This window comes from Sturnira hondurensis, unplaced genomic scaffold (genome assembly GCF_014824575.4).
Source record: "Sturnira hondurensis isolate 20B ecotype Veracruz unplaced genomic scaffold, ASM1482457v3 Scaffold0022017, whole genome shotgun sequence".
Taxonomy (NCBI): domain Eukaryota; kingdom Metazoa; phylum Chordata; class Mammalia; order Chiroptera; family Phyllostomidae; genus Sturnira; species Sturnira hondurensis.
Window position 1 is genome coordinate 8,036,040 of NW_028094648.1, and position 18,692 is coordinate 8,054,731.

Sequence of the window (18,692 nt, forward strand, 5' to 3'; positions counted from 1 at the left end):
ATCAGTTTGGTTGCCTCTCACGAATCCCCTACTGCGGACCTAGCCTGCAACCCAGGCATGTGCCCTGACTGGGAATCGAACTGGCGACCCTTCAGTTCACAGGCCAGCACTCAATTCACTGAGCCACACCAGCCAGGGCCATATCCAGGTTTTTATATAATGGTCTTACTGCTTTGTGACATTTCTTTTAGAAATACATTGAAATTTTATTTAGCTTCTTAATTGTTTTCTATCTCTTTATTCCTTAATATTTTGTCTTCTTTAGAAAATATCAGCTTATTGAGGATGGAATCCAGTTTTTACACACCTTTAAATCTATACAACACTATGTAGTTATGAAATTTGTTGTATCTTAATAGGCTATCTGCAAATTTTATACATTTAATAAATACTTATTTAATCCCGTTCATTTGAAATGAGTTATGTTTCATGGTAAACTTATTTCATGATTGAGTTTCTAGTTCATCAGTAGTGCAAAAATAAACACATTTAATCTCCTAAACAGGAAAGCAAGAAATAAAATAAATAGTCTCGACTATTAAAACAAGGTGCTTTGGAAGTTTTACCTGTTAGAACCATCTTACCTATGTTAGAAGGGAAATAAAACTAACAGAGTATCATGGTTAACATGACCTGAAGTCAGAGATTTGCTGCAGGGGTGTCCGACCTGCGGCCCCACAAAAAAATTGTAAATTTACTTAAAACATTATGAGATTTTGTTGTGATTACATGTTGCAATGGATTTAATATGTGGCCCCAGACAACTCCTTTTCTTCCAGTGTGGCCCAAAGATGCCAAAAGGTTGGACACCCCTGCTTTAAAGTATTTCACCAAAAAAAAGTAGGGAAGGTGGCTGTTAATAACATTGGAAAAGAGTTAACAATTGTTGAAACAGGGTGAAGAGTATATGCGGGTTCACTATACTCTTAATTTCATATGTGTTTGAAGATTTATAATTTTAATAGCCACTTTAAAAAAAGAAAGCAAAACTCTACTTACAAAGTTTCATGTATGCTTTACTCTTCCTGAAAAGCACTTTAGGGCTGTTTTTTGTTTGAAGAAGAAAGTCAAGACTTTTCTTAGGACCAAACAGCATATTCAGTCCAAGAATTACCATCACTGTCCCTATTAAAAGAGAAAGAATATAGTAATCTATCTTACATTTAGTCCAAAAATCCTTCCAATGATAAATTCCAGGAGCCAAGGTTTCAATGAAACGGGCACACCCTGGAAATTCAGTTGAGTGAATTTATCTCAGTACCTAAGCAGACACTCTACTAGTGTACTTCTGGTCATCGGGATGATCATAAGCAATCAGCAAGCTAGAACCAATAATTTTTTTTCAAGTTTCTGAGTGTTTCCTTGTTGTCCGATCGCTGCGAGCGTGCATGGCTGCTGATAGGGCAAAGGAGGGCGGAGCTCAAGAGAAGAGGACCTTACGCACTCAATCTCCTCCACTACACTGACTCCACGTGCACCAAGATGAGGAGCACAAAAGAGACTGCATAGGTTCCCAGCATGGTAGCATTTGTGGCAATAATGCTGGCCTGGGAAGTAGGTATTCTGGGCACAGGCTCCTCACAGAGGTGCAAGCCAGGACACTCCCCGTGCCAACAAGCTGGGTCAGTAAAGTTGAGCTCAATTAGGAGATACATTTCATTGTAAGCATGGAAATAGTATGACTAAACAGGTATTTGGCATACGCAAATGAGGAAATATCAAGTAACAGTTAATTCTAGGTGGAGGTTAGCCAAAAAATATATATATATGTGTAGTTTCCAGGAAATAGCAGGAAAAACCCAGACAATAAATTTACAAGTAGCTTTTGATTTAATACAGATTCTTTTCTATTGTATCAAAACTATTGTGAACATGACCAACATTTCTTGACTTTGTGGGCTTATCAATATAATGCCTCTCTTACTAAAAAAAAAATTAGTTGAGAAGGCACTCAAAGCACATCATTCATGACACTCTAAAGAAGTAAATGTGTTTAGAATGGCTCTTACTTTCATTCGTTTCCTCCACATGGCAGACCCCTAAGCAAGCCGGAGCAAGGAAAAAGCAGGGCATTGCACAGGAAGACAGAGCGGGACAGAGCACACACACCTGAAAGAAACCAGAAGAAATACCGAGTTCGCAAAGCCAAGATTACCGCAGAGGGAATGCAGCGATGGATTTCTCTGCTTGGATGAGAGCTTGGGAGTTGCCAGAAATATCAAATTCTCAAAAGTCATGTCAAATATTTCATGTAATTTAGAAATATATTTTCCAAATCAGCCTTTCCTGACAGAAGTCTAGCTTATGGAACAGAAAACTTTAGTGAAAGTGTACACAGTAGCTGAATGCACACCAAGGGCACTGGGGGAAAGGGCAGGATGGGGGCCTACAAAGACACTCAGCCAGAAGCCTAGAGTTGGGTGCACACTCCCCCCATCTGTCATTTCACAAATATTTATCTAATTGTATGCATGGTGTTTCTCCCACCACACTGAAGCTTTAGGTGGGCCAGGACACTATGTCTCTTCAATCTCTAGCACCTGGCACTTCGCCTGGAACACAGGAGGTGTGCAGTAATATTTTTAATGAGTAAATGAACAAATGAAAAAATGAATGCATGAAGCAACAATAATTGAAACCCCTACTAACATGTTTTGGCTCCTCCCTTTTAAAAGTGGAAGCATCTGACATAATTTACTTAAACCAAAATGATAAAGCAACATATGCTTTGTATTTATACATCAGTAATTTCATTGTTTCCAGCAGACAATTTTTAAAGTAAGTTTAAAAACCAAGGTAAGTTTATAAAACTGTAATTTTGGTATATAAGTTCATAATCACTAAAATGAAAATGTATTTATTCTATAATTTGGGAATTTGTCATTTGCACTAGGATTCATATATGTAAAAATATATTTTATAGGTAAAAATATAGTAAATAAAAATCATAGATAAAATTCAGGAGATCCAAAAAATCACAATTCCTATGTATATATTTTTTAAGATCTCATTTATTTATCTTTAGAGGGGAAGGGAAAGAGAGAGGGAGAAATATCAATGTATGGTTGCCTCTTGTACGTCCCCTGTTTGGAATTGGCCTGCAACCGAGGCATGTACCCTGACTGGGTATCAAACTGCAGTCCCTTTGTTCACAGGCCCGTGCTCAATCCACTGAGCTATACCAGCCAGGGCACAATTCCTTTGTATATTTCCAAGCCCACCACTGAAGCAGCAGTGCGAGCATCATGTCGTACCCTTTCCCAACACAGCACATAGCACAAGTGTCACAGAGCACCTCTTCTATACTTCATTATGAGTTAGACTCGTTATCCACACCTAACTTACTTAAAAGGACTCTTAGTAATACATGGCATTAAAATTCAGATGAATGAAGAAATCCATTTTTAAGTAGTAACGTAGACATTCTTCCAGTCTTTTCCCAAATCCCAAAACTCCATTTTAATGAGAAATGCAAGATCATCCTCTTTATTTCCACTTATCATGCAAAGTACTAAATTCCAGTCTGAAGGATATTTCCCAACAGTTATTGCTTGAATCCAGACCTTTCAAATGCACTCACCCAAAAGCATGTCAGATCTTTCTCTAGCGTAGACACCTCCTGGGACGAATTTAAAAGCAGTGCACCATGCACAGAAAAATATGTCTAGCAGATAAAATACCATGGCAATGGTCATGGCTTTCCCAGGGCTCGAGCTGGAGCTAATGAGGTGTCCGAGTACTTGAGGCCACATGGACGCTGTGAAGAGGGCAAGGACGCAACCAGAAACAGCGGCTGCCCACGTGGGCAAGTAAAGAAGACCCGCGGCCGAAGCCGCTCCTGTGTTTGAGAGAAAAAGAAAAAAAAAATCAGACAGGAATAGCAGTAAGAGTCTCTTCCATTTTCTCAAAAAAAGGGGGGAAGGGGTAATAAGCTTATAGGATGACTGATGTATAGCCATTTAGAGCCAGAGGGACCTCAGGGGCATACTGGTCCAAGCCTCACACTAATGAGAAACTGTGGTCTAGAAGGTTAATGTGACTTGCCAAAGGTCATGTAGCTGGTGACTTGCACAGCTGGTGATGGAATGTGGGTCTAGTGGCATCGCTGGATCTCAGTCCAACAATATTTCTTCAGGAATAGTGGGTGGAGAGAAGGCATTTTTAGACTATTTGTGTTAAGATCCTAAGAGCAATAAAAACGAAAAAAAGTGAACTTACCTGCAATACCCCAAACATGTCTATTTAACTAGACAGACCCAGAGCATTAGAAAACATGTAGAGTCAGTGTGCTTTCTAGAATGTTTTTGTTAAGGACCTTCCTAAAGGCATTTCCATCCATTTAAATACTGCCCCTTGTCCTACATTAAGTAAGCTGACTTTCCCAACCTCGGGCCCAAAGGAAGATGTGACTGGGACGGTATTGCAGACAGGCTGCTCCAGCAAGTCCACAGGCAGTTCACCCCTTATCCAACAGCCTCGTAGGGGTGGGGGCTGTGCAATCTGCCTGGTCCACAGCAGGCACTTGGTAAATGTTGGCTAATTTGTTGAGCCAATCCTGAGGAAATAGAACAATTCTCCCACTTCTTCCAACATCAGCTTTGAGAAAGCATCTCAGGATCTTGCAGCACCCCAATTTGGAAACATCGACACAACACTTTTCTGTAGAATACGCCACTTTCTAGACATTTCAATCGGTGTTGGATCATTGCGACCCACCGTTCGAGGGGTCTGCAGCAGACTCCTCATTGCTCCAAGCAGAACCTCCAGAGAAGCCAGAGGAGGGGGCAGGAAGTGGCTGCAGCCAGCTTCTTGGTGCCCACGGCTCGCCTCCATCAGTAAGTTCTGCCCGCACCATCACAGGACAACACCAAGTGACTCTCTACTCCCCCCACTTCAAAAGACCGACAGTCAGATAAGCATGAGAACCAGGTTCGAGGGCCCTCCCCAACTCACGGACTTGAACTCCACAGTGAGACCAAACAACACTTATATTCAGCAATGGTTATTTTCATAACAGAAAAAAACATTTCATTTTGAAATAAAACAAATGTAATGCCTACTCACTGTAGACATTTTAAAACATACAGAACTGTAAGGAATCAATTAAGAACTGCCTCAGGCAAAGATAACCAAGGTCGATACTCCAATCTTATTTCTCATTGCTTTCTATGTCTATATGGGAGTATTTTTTAGGTAAATAAAATCATACCATATATTAAGGATTATGTTCTGCTTCTTATTTGACATTATATCAAGAACACTTTCTCATGTTATTAATTTTTGTCTAAAACATTTTATGTATATATACCATTCCACTGGATAAACACACTACAATATAAGCATCCATTTTGCTATCACTGGCCACGTTTGAAGCTTCTGACACCTTGAGGAACATCTTTCTTTGTCAATTAACCTCTTACTACAGTTCTGATTGTTTCCTTAAATCAGATTCCTAGAAGGATAATGACTGTGTCAGGAGGTAGAAGCATTTTAAAGCCATAATTAATTTCATGCTGAAACTCAATTGGAATTTCCGACTTTAACTGTACAATGAAAAAAGATGATTGATTTCTACAGGCTGCCTTTTAATGTGGTTTCCAGGGATGAATCAGTGAAAAGTGGGCCCCATCTCTAGATAATTAAGTGTGAAATCCAGCTTATTTCAGGTGAGTAGGTGATCCGAGAGGGAGATGAAGCTCCTGGCTTATGGCCCTGCTCTTCGGTCTACAGCTAAGAGCCTATTAGAAGCCTTGAATCTGTTTGCCCCAAGAGTCTTTTAAACTACCACTTAATACTCCAGAGGGACTGCAACCCCAGATTGGATTTCACTCTCATGGGTAAGACCTTGCTTATCTGGGAAAGTAGATATAGGCGTGATAACACTGGAAGTCCCAGCTGTTCTGCCCTTTAACAGCTGGTATGTCTGCGGACCTCATTTCTCCCATGTTTAAAATGAAGCGGCTGACTATGTGCCCTGCAAGCATTTTGCTTCTGTTCCATGGACAAAGGCATGATATAAACGTTTAACAAGCTTTCAGTTGTGCTCCATGTTCCTTTCCCCTTTGCATGCAGATTAAGAAGCCATATACGCGCATTGCAAACTCAGCATTAGCAAAGCTCTCTGGTCCTTTTCCTGAAGATTCTCATGAGGCACCTCTCAGAGGAGAAGAAAGGTTACTCCAATACTCACACACGTTTGAATATTGGAGTGTCCAATATTCAAAAGTCTGAAGTCTGAAGTTTCCTCACACCCCACAGGGAATGCCTACCAGAAAATACACAAGCAAGTAAAAACAGCTCAATGCGAGCGACCACATTCTGCTCTCACAGCCCCAGGAGGACGAGGACCATCATTAACTGAGCAACCCATGTGGATGACGTGAACGTCCCCATGCAAGGGTGGTGGCATTTAGGGTGTACAGACATTTACTTCTCGTGTTAGTCAACCCGCATCAATTACCGATACACATATTCTCCCGCATCCACACGGCATCTGGTGCAACCCTCTGAGTCACCTGCTTAATTAACATGTAAAAAGACATCTGACAGAAATCAGACATACCGTTGGCTCTGCCACAGAGCGGAGAATTTATTTAACACTAAGACTGACTCTAACCATGCCTCCTGTTTTTTAAGGGAAGGGAGAAGAGGGGCTAATTCAGTCATAAGAAGATAAGTAGAATGCTCCTGAAGTATCGTGGCTTCATCAGTAGTCTGTGGCTCTAAATGGAGGAGGTGGTCCAAGCCTCTGAATAAGCCAACAGGGACCCCACAGCTGGAGAGAAGGGTGAGGAACTCAACTGCTGCAGGTAAAGCAGATGGGGAAATGGAGCTTCATTATGGAGTCCCAAAGGAGGGCATTCCTGCAAACCAGGTGAGCAAGCAATCCTGGAGAGCAGCGGGGGTCTGGCAGCAGGGCAACGTACCACCCTCCGTCTCCTCAGGCCTTCGGTAAATCTGAAGGCACTTGACACCCGGCTTTGATGAGTCATCTGGGAGATGAGGGAGATACATCAGCATAGTCAGGACAGGATTAGACAGCTAAAGAAGGAGAAGGGAAATGAAAGAGGAGGAAGTGAAATCTGGAGCCAACTGTCACTGGCAATCATGGTGACATCTGGGTCATAGCGGCTGTAGCTGGTTCTACGCAACAGCCCACTTGGCAACAGCACATGTTTGCTGTTTTGGTCATCTACTTCCGGTCTAGGTGCACATGCTTGCATGTATAATAAATCGGACAACCAAGCTGAATGGCTGGCACCTGCAGGTGAACTCTACATACCTGTAACCCACCAGATTAAACTGGTACCCGGGAAGCACGAACAAGTTGAAAGCATCAATCCGCTCACCAAACCCAGCAGAATTGCACCTCTGTCAAAAAAGGACATGCCATAAGACTTCTGACATTGTTCATATGTCATTATCCCACATATAAAAAAGAAAAATGTCTCCTACCTCTTGGTATACCCAAGAGATAACATGAGTATGAAATAACCAATGAGATGTTGAGAGCCCACGGGAACTAATATTATATTCGCATACATTCAGAACACTGTCTCATGTAACTTGGTATGAGATGGGGGGAAACCCCTGAAAGGTTTTAAGCAAGAGAGTGACAGAGTCAGATATGCATTTTAGAGAGACCACTGTGGGGCAGCGTAGAGAACACCATGCTGAAGAGAGACCATTAGAAGACTGGGTAAAAGGTGATGAGGACTCCGCTAAGGCAGACAAGGCTGCAGATGGAGAGGAAGCGATAGATTCTTTCAGAGAAGTAGTGGAATCAACTGGACTTAATGCCCAGTGACATGCAGCAAATGAGGATGACTCAGAATTCTAGGATGACTTGGCAGAGCGAACGAGGCACGGAGGAGCACGAACACGTTTGGGGACTGGGAGCCCCTGAATCTAGATGTGGACGTGCTGAGTGTGAGACGCCTTGGGGCAGGCGCAGATGTTTGCTGGGGAAAGGTTCAGCGGGCAGTGACATGCATCCAGATGTGGGAATTTCAGCCCTGTAAGAGGCAGCAGGTATCCAAGGCAGATGTTTCAAAGGTCCCTCCCATCTTTTAACATGAAGGGCTGGACCTCACCACCAGAGAAAAGAGGTACCAGGAAAAGTAGAGCGAGGACCAAGCACACGGACCAGCACTTAAACTCAAGGCTGCTAACTCCTTGACTGCTCGAGCAGGTCTCAAAGCACCCGAGGATGCAGAGGGCTCGAGGAGCTTCCATCCATTGCAGAGAATGAAGATCTATGCCCGGGCTGCCAACCCAGTCCCTCACAAGGGCCCTCCAGTTCCATCCTCCCAAATTCCCGTAACTGGAATGGGACAGGGGGTGGGGGTCTGGATCCCCACCAAAATGGACCCCCACCATTTTGGTCCCATACCAAAATGGCCAGGCAGTGCCATGCCTTCCCTGGCACTGAGAATGGTCTTCTACGTGGGGATGCCTAAAGTCTCAGGACGCCCAAGTGGGAGCACCCAGAACCCATGACTTAGGTGTGCCCAGGCCTCAGTCCTCCCTCAGTGCCCCTGAACCACCAGGGCAAATGCTCTTCTGGCTCCCTCATCTCCAAAGTACACAATAAGCTCATGCCACGTTTCTGATACCTAAAGAAAGTAGTCTAGGCAATAGCTGGCCACCACAGGTCTAGCTGTGCCACCAAGAAGGAATTTGTTTCTTCAACCATAACAGCTGATGTCTGCACCCAAACTCACCCAAATGGGTTAGGATCTGGCCCTGGCTGAGGATGCCCACTTACTGCCCATCTGGAAACGAGAGAGACTTCTCCGAAAATCCAGTGGGTGAGGAACACAAGGCTGCCAAAGGCAGCCCCAGCCAACAGCCAGCGAGGCCTGCAGGCCACCCCCTTGGTTGTCTGGCTGCTCTTCCTTCCCTCAGGCTCACTGCAGTCACCATCTGGGGCAAGAAAGGAAAAGATCAGTTACACAGAAGCATACCCTCTCCATTTAACAGACATTCAGCAAGTAAGAAGTGGCATCCTGCTTCAAGGAGCTTTCTTTAGAAGGAGGATGAGACATGCAACTCCCATACAAAGCGGAATCTGTGGAGAGCTTAGTCTGTGGGAGAGATCCTTCTTGGCAGGCTGGATCAGGAATGGTTTAAGGAGAACAGAGCATCTTAGAATTTGACACATGAAGATGCCGCACGTTATTTGCTTCACACTAACTGAACAGCAGGAGCAAAAATAGAGGAAGGAAATGTGAATGGTATGTTCAGGGAACCAATGCAGTTCAGGGCACAAATGAGTGGAATGTTTCCAGTGCACCAGGCTGCTCCACCACGGAAGAACAGGGCTGCCGTCTGCGCCCCTGTGTACCCAGAAGAATGACAGTCAATTGACTGAGCAGTAACTGTATGCTAAGACCTGTTCTGAGCCCTTTTTGAGCTCATTTAATCTTCCAGTCATGAAATTGGCTCTATTACTAATCTTATTTTACAGACTAGAAAACTAAAACCTACAGAGAAAACAAGCGACTTGTCCAAGGAAAGAGAAGCTGGGATCAGAACTTTGGCGATCCAGTTCCACTGCCTGCGCACTTCACTAGACGGTACTTCTGGGACTGTTTAACCAAGAAGCCTCACCTCATTGCATACGCAACTTACTGCACAAAAATCTAACCAGCGGAGGAAATGCTGGCAGAGTTTCTTTGCAGGAGCAGAGAGCCTGTTGGGCAGATGCTTTGTGACAGCGTGGAGCTCTCTGCAGGGTGGAAGGACTCCCGAGGGGCTGGCAGCCCAACTGCATGAGAAGAAAGCCATTATGCCAACAAAGGAGCCAGCGGAAGGAAGAGCAGAGCTGAGAGCCATGGAGATGAAGGAGAGGGCAGTGAAGACAGAGGGTAGGTGGAGGCCTGGAGGGTAAGCAGACAGTCTTTGGAGAAGACAAACACCCAAGCTGAATGTGCTGAGTATATGCTGTGTATTATGGTGGGTAAGCCTTTGCCCATGACCCAGCGAATACTCAAACTACAAAAAGTACCTGGAGTGATCACCTATCCCGGGAAGCTGGTGAGGACTCTGGAGTTATATAAATGTGGGCACAGGGGAAAAGGCAGGAAGGGGCCGACAACTGGGTCACACCAATTTAAAACAGAGACGAGAAAGAAGAAAACACAAGTCAGGAAATGAAAAAGACACCCTGAAGTTCAGATTTTTATCAGGCTGTACCTGCGAAACTTGCTACCTGAGTTTCCACATTCAGATACTAGTGTTTTATAAAATATAAAACATATATCAGGGCACTAAACCAAGTTCTAAACTTTCTGACTCACATTAAGCTCACCGATCCATTTGCTCATATGAGGTTCCTCTATTCTCACTAACCCCAACTCATGCCAAAATTGAGGCCAGAGGGGGACTGACTATATGAGCACTTTATTCATGGTGAGCCCAAATCCTCTAAACATCCGTGAGTCTGTGAGATTTCTCCTGTATTTACAAAAGAACAGTGACTCATTGAGAGTTACACAAAAAGCCAGGAGCAAATTAGTTAGAATCTAGTAACACTCCTCCTTTCTTTTCAGAAGGGTGTCAAGTTGGCACAAGAAGCCAATAGCAAGACGGATATAAGTCTATCTTGGAGAAAGACAGTTCCAGAGAGAAACAGGTGATATGATGTAGGGGACTGGTTTGTCTCGGCCTGGCAAATGTGACTCAGCTCTGTATGGAAAACCTACAGAAGTGAAGTGGTGGGCAGGAGCCAGATCTTCAAACCGAGTTTTCCCGTGGGAATCAGGCCTAGAAAATGCATACAGACTGTTATGGCTTGCTCTAGCTAAAACTCCATCACCCTGGTCTAAAGCAACAAATGTGTATTGTTTGTCTTCAAGGTAATTTCCAAAGCCTGTGTGAATTTTCCCAAGGACAGAGCTAATCAGCTCATTGCCATCCCCCTCTGCATGTTATTTTTATTTCCTTGATTGTACCTGGAATGTAGACAGTAATGTTCTATGTGATAGATAATAAATCTTTCTTCGATGTAAGACCCAAGGAAAACAATAAAAGCCTGTCTAGGCAAGGGTCGGGCACTCCCCTCTTGAGGGAGTGGCCGAGGCACCGGTAGGTACTCTCCCCATGAGAGAGTAGTCGGGCCTGTGCCCTTTTTCCACACAGGATTGTTGTCGCCTGTGCATTGATTCTCATTGTCAGCCACAGCAGGTGGACTCTTCTGGACAGGGTCTGCTACATCTGGCACCCAGGAACAGGGACTCGAAGGCTATCAGCCAAGGCTATCAGGTTGTGGTCAACACACCAACGTGGGTGGAATGCACATGACAGCCCAGGTAAGGACCGATGACCCCGAGTGCTTTTCAAAGGGTGTAGGGTATGTTGTATTTGGGGGGGAAAGGGTATCTTTCCAAGGTTGCCCTCTCTTTCGACTGCACTTTCTTTAGTAAGCAGAAGCCTTGCTCTCTCTGGCAATTGCCGCACCCCGAGGGTACAGGTTGAGCATTTAAGAGCCACAAGGGCGCTCACCGCAACAAAGACACCTGTGACAGGTATGAGTTGGATGTGGGCCAGGAAAGAACATTAGGTTTCCTGCCGACTGCAGGCAAAAGCCCACTCAATGAGAGGTACACTATAAAGAACACTCACAAGCCCGTCCCCGTGGCACAATCCCCAGTCAGCACTTAGGCTTGGGAGAGAGAGCAATGAACTTTCCTTTCAATTAGCTTTTTTTTACAAGTGCCTCTGCATGGTTCTTTCTTTAAAAGCTGCTTTTTGCAGCCCTTTTGATTCTGCCTTTTCCCTCCGCCTGCCTATAAATAAAAAAGCAGACAGTAAATGAGTGTTTTGATTTCAACCGGACTCCGAAGACTGCTTTGAGAACTCAGAGTTGGTTCACAGGGTTGTTTATGAGTGCTCTGGCACCGAAGGTAAGAGGCAAGATCCTCCCTCCGGCTTGAGATCTCAGGTGTTCCTAGGTGAGTGGGGGCCTTGCGGAGGTGTCTGGGGTAAATCCCTGTGACGTGTAGGGGCCTCTTAGGGGCTTCCAGTCACAATAATTTAACTTTGGGCTTGGTCAGGGAGCACGATATAAAGGTTGGTCACCTGGCACTTGGAGCCCTCCCTCGAAGTCTTAGATGCGTGGGAAAAACCTGAAACCCATAAGCGGGGTTAGGGTACCCTGGATACCAGGCAGCCCTCACTAACGGTTTTTACCAACAGTGCATTTCTGACCCACCACACTGTACTCCCCAATAGCTAATTAGTTAAGGTTTAATATGGGCTGTGGAATCTGAAACAGCAGAGATCAAAAGTAAAAATGGAAACTTTTTAACAACAAGTATAGGCTCTCTAAAGAATAAGAGCAATATTTTATGCTAATTTGGCAGTTTTTTTAAAGCTGGTAAATATCTCCCTGATAAGGGATCTTTAGACTTAATTATTCAGGAAAAGTTGGGCAGAAGTTGAAACAGCACCAGATGGTGTGAGATAAAGACTAGTGTCTCACTCCCTCCCTTAGAGGATTTAATTTGAAAATACTGGTTTGCCTGAATTTTGTTTTTGTTTCTGTTTTTAAAAGTAACATCTCAGTCTCAAAATGTTTCAATAAATAGAATGAGATCTCTAATATTGTTACATCATAAAGATTCCACTCAGAAAGAATTTAAATTGATTATTAAAAAAAAAAGTAAAAAGCTCAGAAAGAAAAACAACGAGGAAATGTGTCTTTTAACCATTCTGAATCCTCTTTCTGAAGACCCAGGGACTGCCTCAGTCCTGGGAACAAGTTATGCTGAGCTTAGCATCTTCCCTCCCTCTTCTTTAATCTCCCTAAAAATTTTCAAGGGTACTAGATAATGAGACAGCTCACTTTTGAGTACATTGCAAGAATGCAGTAATCACCAAGAAAAAAAAAGTAAATGCATTTGCCAGTAGAGAAAAAGTGTTTCTAAAACTTATGAATGTGTTCATAAATTTGTCAATCTAAAGCATACTATAAGTGCGATAGGAGGTGTGATGTGTTAAAGAAATATTAAGAATATTCCTTGTTTATGCCAGAGCTGTGACCCTTTATTGTAAGACTGAGATACAGGTGTACTGTGTCCCTGGGGGAACTAGCCCTTCTCCCCGGAAAACAAAGTACCATTTTTTAACTCAGTACCTATAAACACTAATCATTTCCTTGTGAAAGAACTGGCTATTCTATTCCCAAAGCAAAATGATTAGTCAATCGAGTCACAAAAGGCCCTTGGCACATAACCACTTTTGTCTAAAACATGTTGGAGCAGAACGCCCCTCATACTCCTCATTTTCCTTGCAAACTCTAAACCAAAGAACTACCAAGTCCTAAAAACAACAAGACAGTTAACTTGCTGCTCTAATTCATTGCAGCTTGCAAAAACAGCAGAGGGCCTGTCTTTCCAAGTAAAGAAAAAAAATGGCACTTTTAAAACTGAGGCTATTTTTCAGCCAACTGCTCCCTACCTATTGCAAACCAGAAAGCCAAAGGTTAAGAGCTTAAAGGAGCCCTTCCAGAAGAGCAAAAATCAAACCCCTGAAGCTAAACAGAAAAAGTAATAGACAAGTTAAAAGACNCTATAAACACTAATCATTTCCTTGTGAAAGAACTGGCTATTCTATTCCCAAAGCAAAATGATTAGTCAATCGAGTCACAAAAGGCCCTTGGCACATAACCACTTTTGTCTAAAACATGTTGGAGCAGAACGCCCCTCATACTCCTCCTTTTCCTTGCAAACTCTAAACCAAAGAACTACCAAGTCCTAAAAACAACAAGACAGTTAACTTGCTGCTCTAACTCATTGCAGCTTGCAAAAACAGCAGAGGGCCTGTCTTTCCAAGTAAAGAAAAAAAATGGCACTTTTAAAACTGAGGCTATTTTTCAGCCAATTGCTCCCTACCTATTGCAAACCAGAAAGCCAAAGGTTAAGAGCTTAAAGGAGCCCTTCCAGAAGAGCAAAAATCAAACCCCTGAAGCTAAACAGAAAAAGTAATAGACAAGTTAAAAGACTGTTTCTTTATCATTCCCAAGCTAAGCAAATTATTAAAGAATGCCCTGACCGTCAAGCCCTTACTAAGGCACCTTCATCCACAGGAGTTAACCCTCAAGGACTAAGCTCTCAAATGATTTGGCAAACAGATGTCACTCATTATGCTCCCTTCGGAAAATTCAAATACATTCACATTTCTATTGACACTTTGGTGCCCTACATGCATCTGATGTAACAGGGGAATCTGCTAAAAATATACAAGCCCATTGGCTTGAAGCCTTCAGTCACTTGGGTTGGCCTCAGCCAATTACAACTGATAATGGCCCAGGATATCTTGCCCATTCTACTCAAGCCTTCCTTCAGCGTTGGAATATCCAACACAAAACAGGAATACCTTATAATCCAACCAGTCAGGCAACTGTTGAACAGGCACATCATACCTTTAATAATCTTCTTAAAAAACAAAAAAGGGGGAGTCAGGAGTCTATCCCCCCAAATTTAACTGTGTTAGCTATGTTTACCTATAATTTTCTAAATTGTGATGAATCACTCTGTATTCCAACGGAGAAACATTTTCAGAAGAAAGAACCAAAGTCATCTTATCCTCAAGTTTTATACAGAGATCCGCTGGTAGATAGTACTTGGCAGAGTCCTGTAGATCTCTTAACATGGGGAAGAGGGTATGCATGTGTTTCCATCTCTACAGGTCCTGTCTGGCTTCCAGCTAAAAGGACGAAGCTTTATAGCAAAACAGACATCAAGCTCTGCTACCTGGAGATGAAAAGTGATCAGCTAGCAGACCAGGTGGCCCAGCTGACACTGGCCAACTAGAAAAAAACAAGCACTGGATTCTGGTGCCAAAAATTGCAGTTTATGTTGCTAAGTATTTACTAATTTATTTTTCTGTTCTTTTCTTTTTAAAGATTTTATTTATTTATCTTTAGAGGGGAAGGGAAGGAGAGAGGGAGAGAAACATCAATACATGGTTGCCCCTCATGTGTCCGCTGCTGGGAACTGGCCTGCAACCCAGGCATGTGCCCTGACTGGAATCGAACCTCGGTTGTCTGGCTCACAGGCCCGCACTCAATCCACTGAGCTACGCCAGCTGAGGCATTATTTTTCTGTTCTTCTCGACACTTTGTGTTTTCCTTTAAAGGAGCCACTTTATGCCGCAAGCAAAGAGCAATACAGTAATCACTATCAGTTTTCCATAGTAACTATAATTGGCCTGCATACCCAGGAGAGGATTTATCATACTCAATCCCTCTCCAATTCTCCCTTGTACTTTAGACAAGAGCCACAAACACTCAGTCTCTTGGTCTTTGTGCAGAGGACCAAATACTACTATCGCTTTTCTCCCCAAAAGTCCTTTTGTAGTGGAAAACTGGGGAGCTAATTGGAAAGTACTGGCTAAATCTGATGAAACAATAGTTTCGGCTTTGCCTGAAATCCTGTATACTAATATGTGGTAGGAGGGGCCCAGTACTGGGAAACCTATAATCAGAATCGTTTCTCCCAACCTCACTAGCCCTTGGCATTACAACTCATGGAAAATGGGCTTGCCTTTTATTACTAGAAAATGCCTGTATAAAAAAAAATGTAAAGCCTCTATCAGGACTGCCCTTTAAAACAAGATTGGGTCACAGTTTGTACCTCTCACCCTTACTTGTTTTTGACAATTCCAGGGACAACTCAAGTCTTTTATAGCGAATCAGCAAAAATTTATTCTTTGCCTGTTCCTGCAGTCTCCATATATGCCAGCTGTCTTACTCATCTCAATATTACTCAGTTAAGCCTGACTATAGTTTATATAGTTAGAAGACAAACTCAGATAAGGGTGCTAGTTAATGAAACCAGAGAATGGGAAGTTCCCCATGGCATAATAGTGCTGAACAATGCACTGGCCTCTTTAAGAGTCCGATGGTTTTTTGATACTTTGATTGCATTTATTGTCTCTGCTATAGTTGTCGCAGCTACTGCCGCCACGGCAACCGCTGCCCACATTGGGTCAGTTCAGACTGCTCATACTGTTGATGTTCTCTTAACCAATTCCACCTTAGAAATGCTTCAACAGGCCCAGATTGATTAAGAAATCCTGACTCAACTTTCCAGTTGAATCAGCGCTCAACCGGATCGGTGAACACCAGGATGCACTAGTCATCCATCAGCAGCTGACCTGTGATCCTGGTTTCTCCAAACTGTGTGTCACCCCACTATGATGGAACTCCAGCCAATACTCCTGGAGTGATATTCAACAGCACCTAAGAGGGGCTTTTTCTACTAATTTAAAGGGACAAATCAATACATTGCAACTGGAGATACACAAACAGTTGCAGGACATTCAACGCTTAACTAAACAGGAGATTCTTTAAACCCTTAATGATAATCTTGGCTCGTTAAACCCAAAACACTGGCGTGATGGACTCAACCTGAGATTGTGGGTCATTGGAGCCGCTGGTTGTTTACTGATTTTAATGTTTTGCATATTATGATGCATTTACAAATTATTTTCCCGGGGTCTCAAAATAGACCAGCAAGTAGCAAGTCTTGTGGGATGTATCACCACAACGGCCTTAACAAAAAAAAAAGTAGGGGGGAATTGTAGGGGACCGGTTTGTCTTGGCCTGGCAAATGTGACTCAGCTCTGTATGGAAAACCTACAGAAGTGAAGTGGTGGGCAGGAGCCAAACCTTCAAACCAAGTTTTCCCGTGGGAATCAGGCCTAGAAAATGCTTGCAGACTGTTATGGCTTGCTCTAGCTAAAACTCCATCACCCTGGTCTAACGCAACAAATGTGTATTGTTTGTCTTCAAGGTAATTTCCAAAGCCTGTGTGAGCTCTCCCAAGGACAAAGCTAATCAGCTCATTGTCATCCCCCTCTGCATGTTATTTTTATTTCTTTGATTGTACCTAGAATGTAGACAATAATGTTCTATGTGATAGATAATAAATCTTTCTTTGATGTAAGACCCCAAGAAAACAATAAAAGCCTGTCTAGGCAAGGGTCAGGCGCTCCCCTCTTGAGGGAGTGGCCGAGGCACCCATAGGCACTGTCCCCTTGAGAGAGTAGTTGTTCCTGTTCCCTTTTTCCACACAGGATTGTTGTTGCCCGTGCATTGATTCTCCTTGTCAGCCACAACAGGCGGACTCTGCTGGACAGAGTCTGCTACAACATGAATGGTGGCATGAATGAACAAGATTTTCCCTTCATGTCAAGTTTCAGATTTAAAGTATCTCCTGGAAATAAAAAGCCCAGATAGTTTCCACAGCCCTAGCTCACAAATAACTTCTTCTTTTTTTAAATTGAATATATTGGGGCGACATTGGTTCCCAAAACCATACAGGTTTCAGGTGTACAACTCAATAAACCATCATCAAAAAACAGCATTGTGTGCCCATCACCGCAAGCAAAGCCTCTTTCCATTACGTGAGAGGTGTACTGGGCTCAGAGGAAGAGGGATGAAGGGTCCCACCCTTTTCCCTGGAAGCTCTGTCCAGGGAGAAGAGGAGAAAGAAAAAGGCTGAAATCCTACTGGATGCATAGGGCCTCGCCTAACCTCCTCTCCACAGCAATTCAAGCCAGAGACAGCTTTATATTTTCACCCCCTGCACGAGCAAAGGCAAGGCGCCTTCTGCCCGGACAACAGTTTACTGGCTGCACTTGTGAGTATTTCAGAGGGAGAAAAAGTTGAAATAGAGAAATAGTGCAGAGGGACTATCTTCATCTTCCCAAGATATGTTACATTCAGATCAAAAATGTAAACTATGCAAGAGAGAAAATCCCAAAATCAATTGGACACACACTTACTAACCTGTGGAAATGCGATCAAGTGTGGCTATGATACTTAATGTCAGTATCACTCTGTTGGACAGCTGATAACTCCAAATTGGGTTTAGTGAAGTGTACCATATGCGGAGAACAATGAGAAGAATCTGTCCTGAAATGAATCCCCAGATTCTGAGGTACCTGTAAGTGCAAAAGTATGTATAACAATTCGTTATGTGGTTTCAATGGACTATATCCATCATGAATTTTCTAGTTTCATAGAATGAGTATATGGAATAGTATGGCTGGTAATTTGCAGCAATATACATGACGTGGCCTTTATCTAGCCCATTACCTAGGCAACTCGTCAAATTTCCTTCATTCTCAAAACATTAAGACTGACAGCAAGTATTCATGCCTGGATTTTGTGCAAAAGGGAAAAAAGGAGACATCTACAAGGCCAGATGAAGGTAAATACTATAATCTGGGGCTCCTGGTCCCAACTTTCCCTTTGGTAACTGATCACTACACTTATTTATCTACAGGGGCATAGGATACAAACATACCTTTGCAAACCACTTCCTGTCCACCAGGTCACAGCTTGCACTATCAGCGAAGAAGACACACCAAGCGCAAGGACCACTAGCCGAAGTTTTGCATTTGGAGCCTGGAAGGAGGCTATGCTGCCTACAGACAAATTAAAGAGAACTAAGTATCTCTGGCAACCATGCATTGGTACTCAGTCTTCTGCATTTCCTAACTACTCTGTCTGATATCATTTCCGTACTCCAGAAGATAGAGTTAATACCTAATTGCATGTGTATATAAATACTTTTTAAAATTTTATTAAGATATCACTCATGCCATAAAATTTACCACATCAATGTGTACAATTTCACGGTTCTTAACACATTCACAAAGTTGTGTTACTATTACCCGAT

At 43.1% G+C, this 18,692-nt stretch overlaps 1 protein-coding gene across 1 annotated transcript in view; it reads right to left on the reverse strand.

The window, feature by feature from the left end:
- Positions 1-18,692, reverse strand: part of CWH43 (cell wall biogenesis 43 C-terminal homolog) — a 45,377-nt gene that overhangs the window by 21,636 nt on the left and 5,049 nt on the right. Inside the window, exons 3-8 of the mRNA XM_037034186.1 lie at positions 18,318-18,438; positions 17,798-17,952; positions 8,724-8,925; positions 7,283-7,371; positions 3,581-3,838; positions 1,000-1,125 (exon numbers count right to left, since the gene is read on the reverse strand). Of these exons, the coding sequence (XP_036890081.1) occupies positions 1,000-1,125; positions 3,581-3,838; positions 7,283-7,371; positions 8,724-8,925; positions 17,798-17,952; positions 18,318-18,438 (951 nt within the window). The remainder of the gene's footprint in view (positions 1-999; positions 1,126-3,580; positions 3,839-7,282; positions 7,372-8,723; positions 8,926-17,797; positions 17,953-18,317; positions 18,439-18,692) is intronic.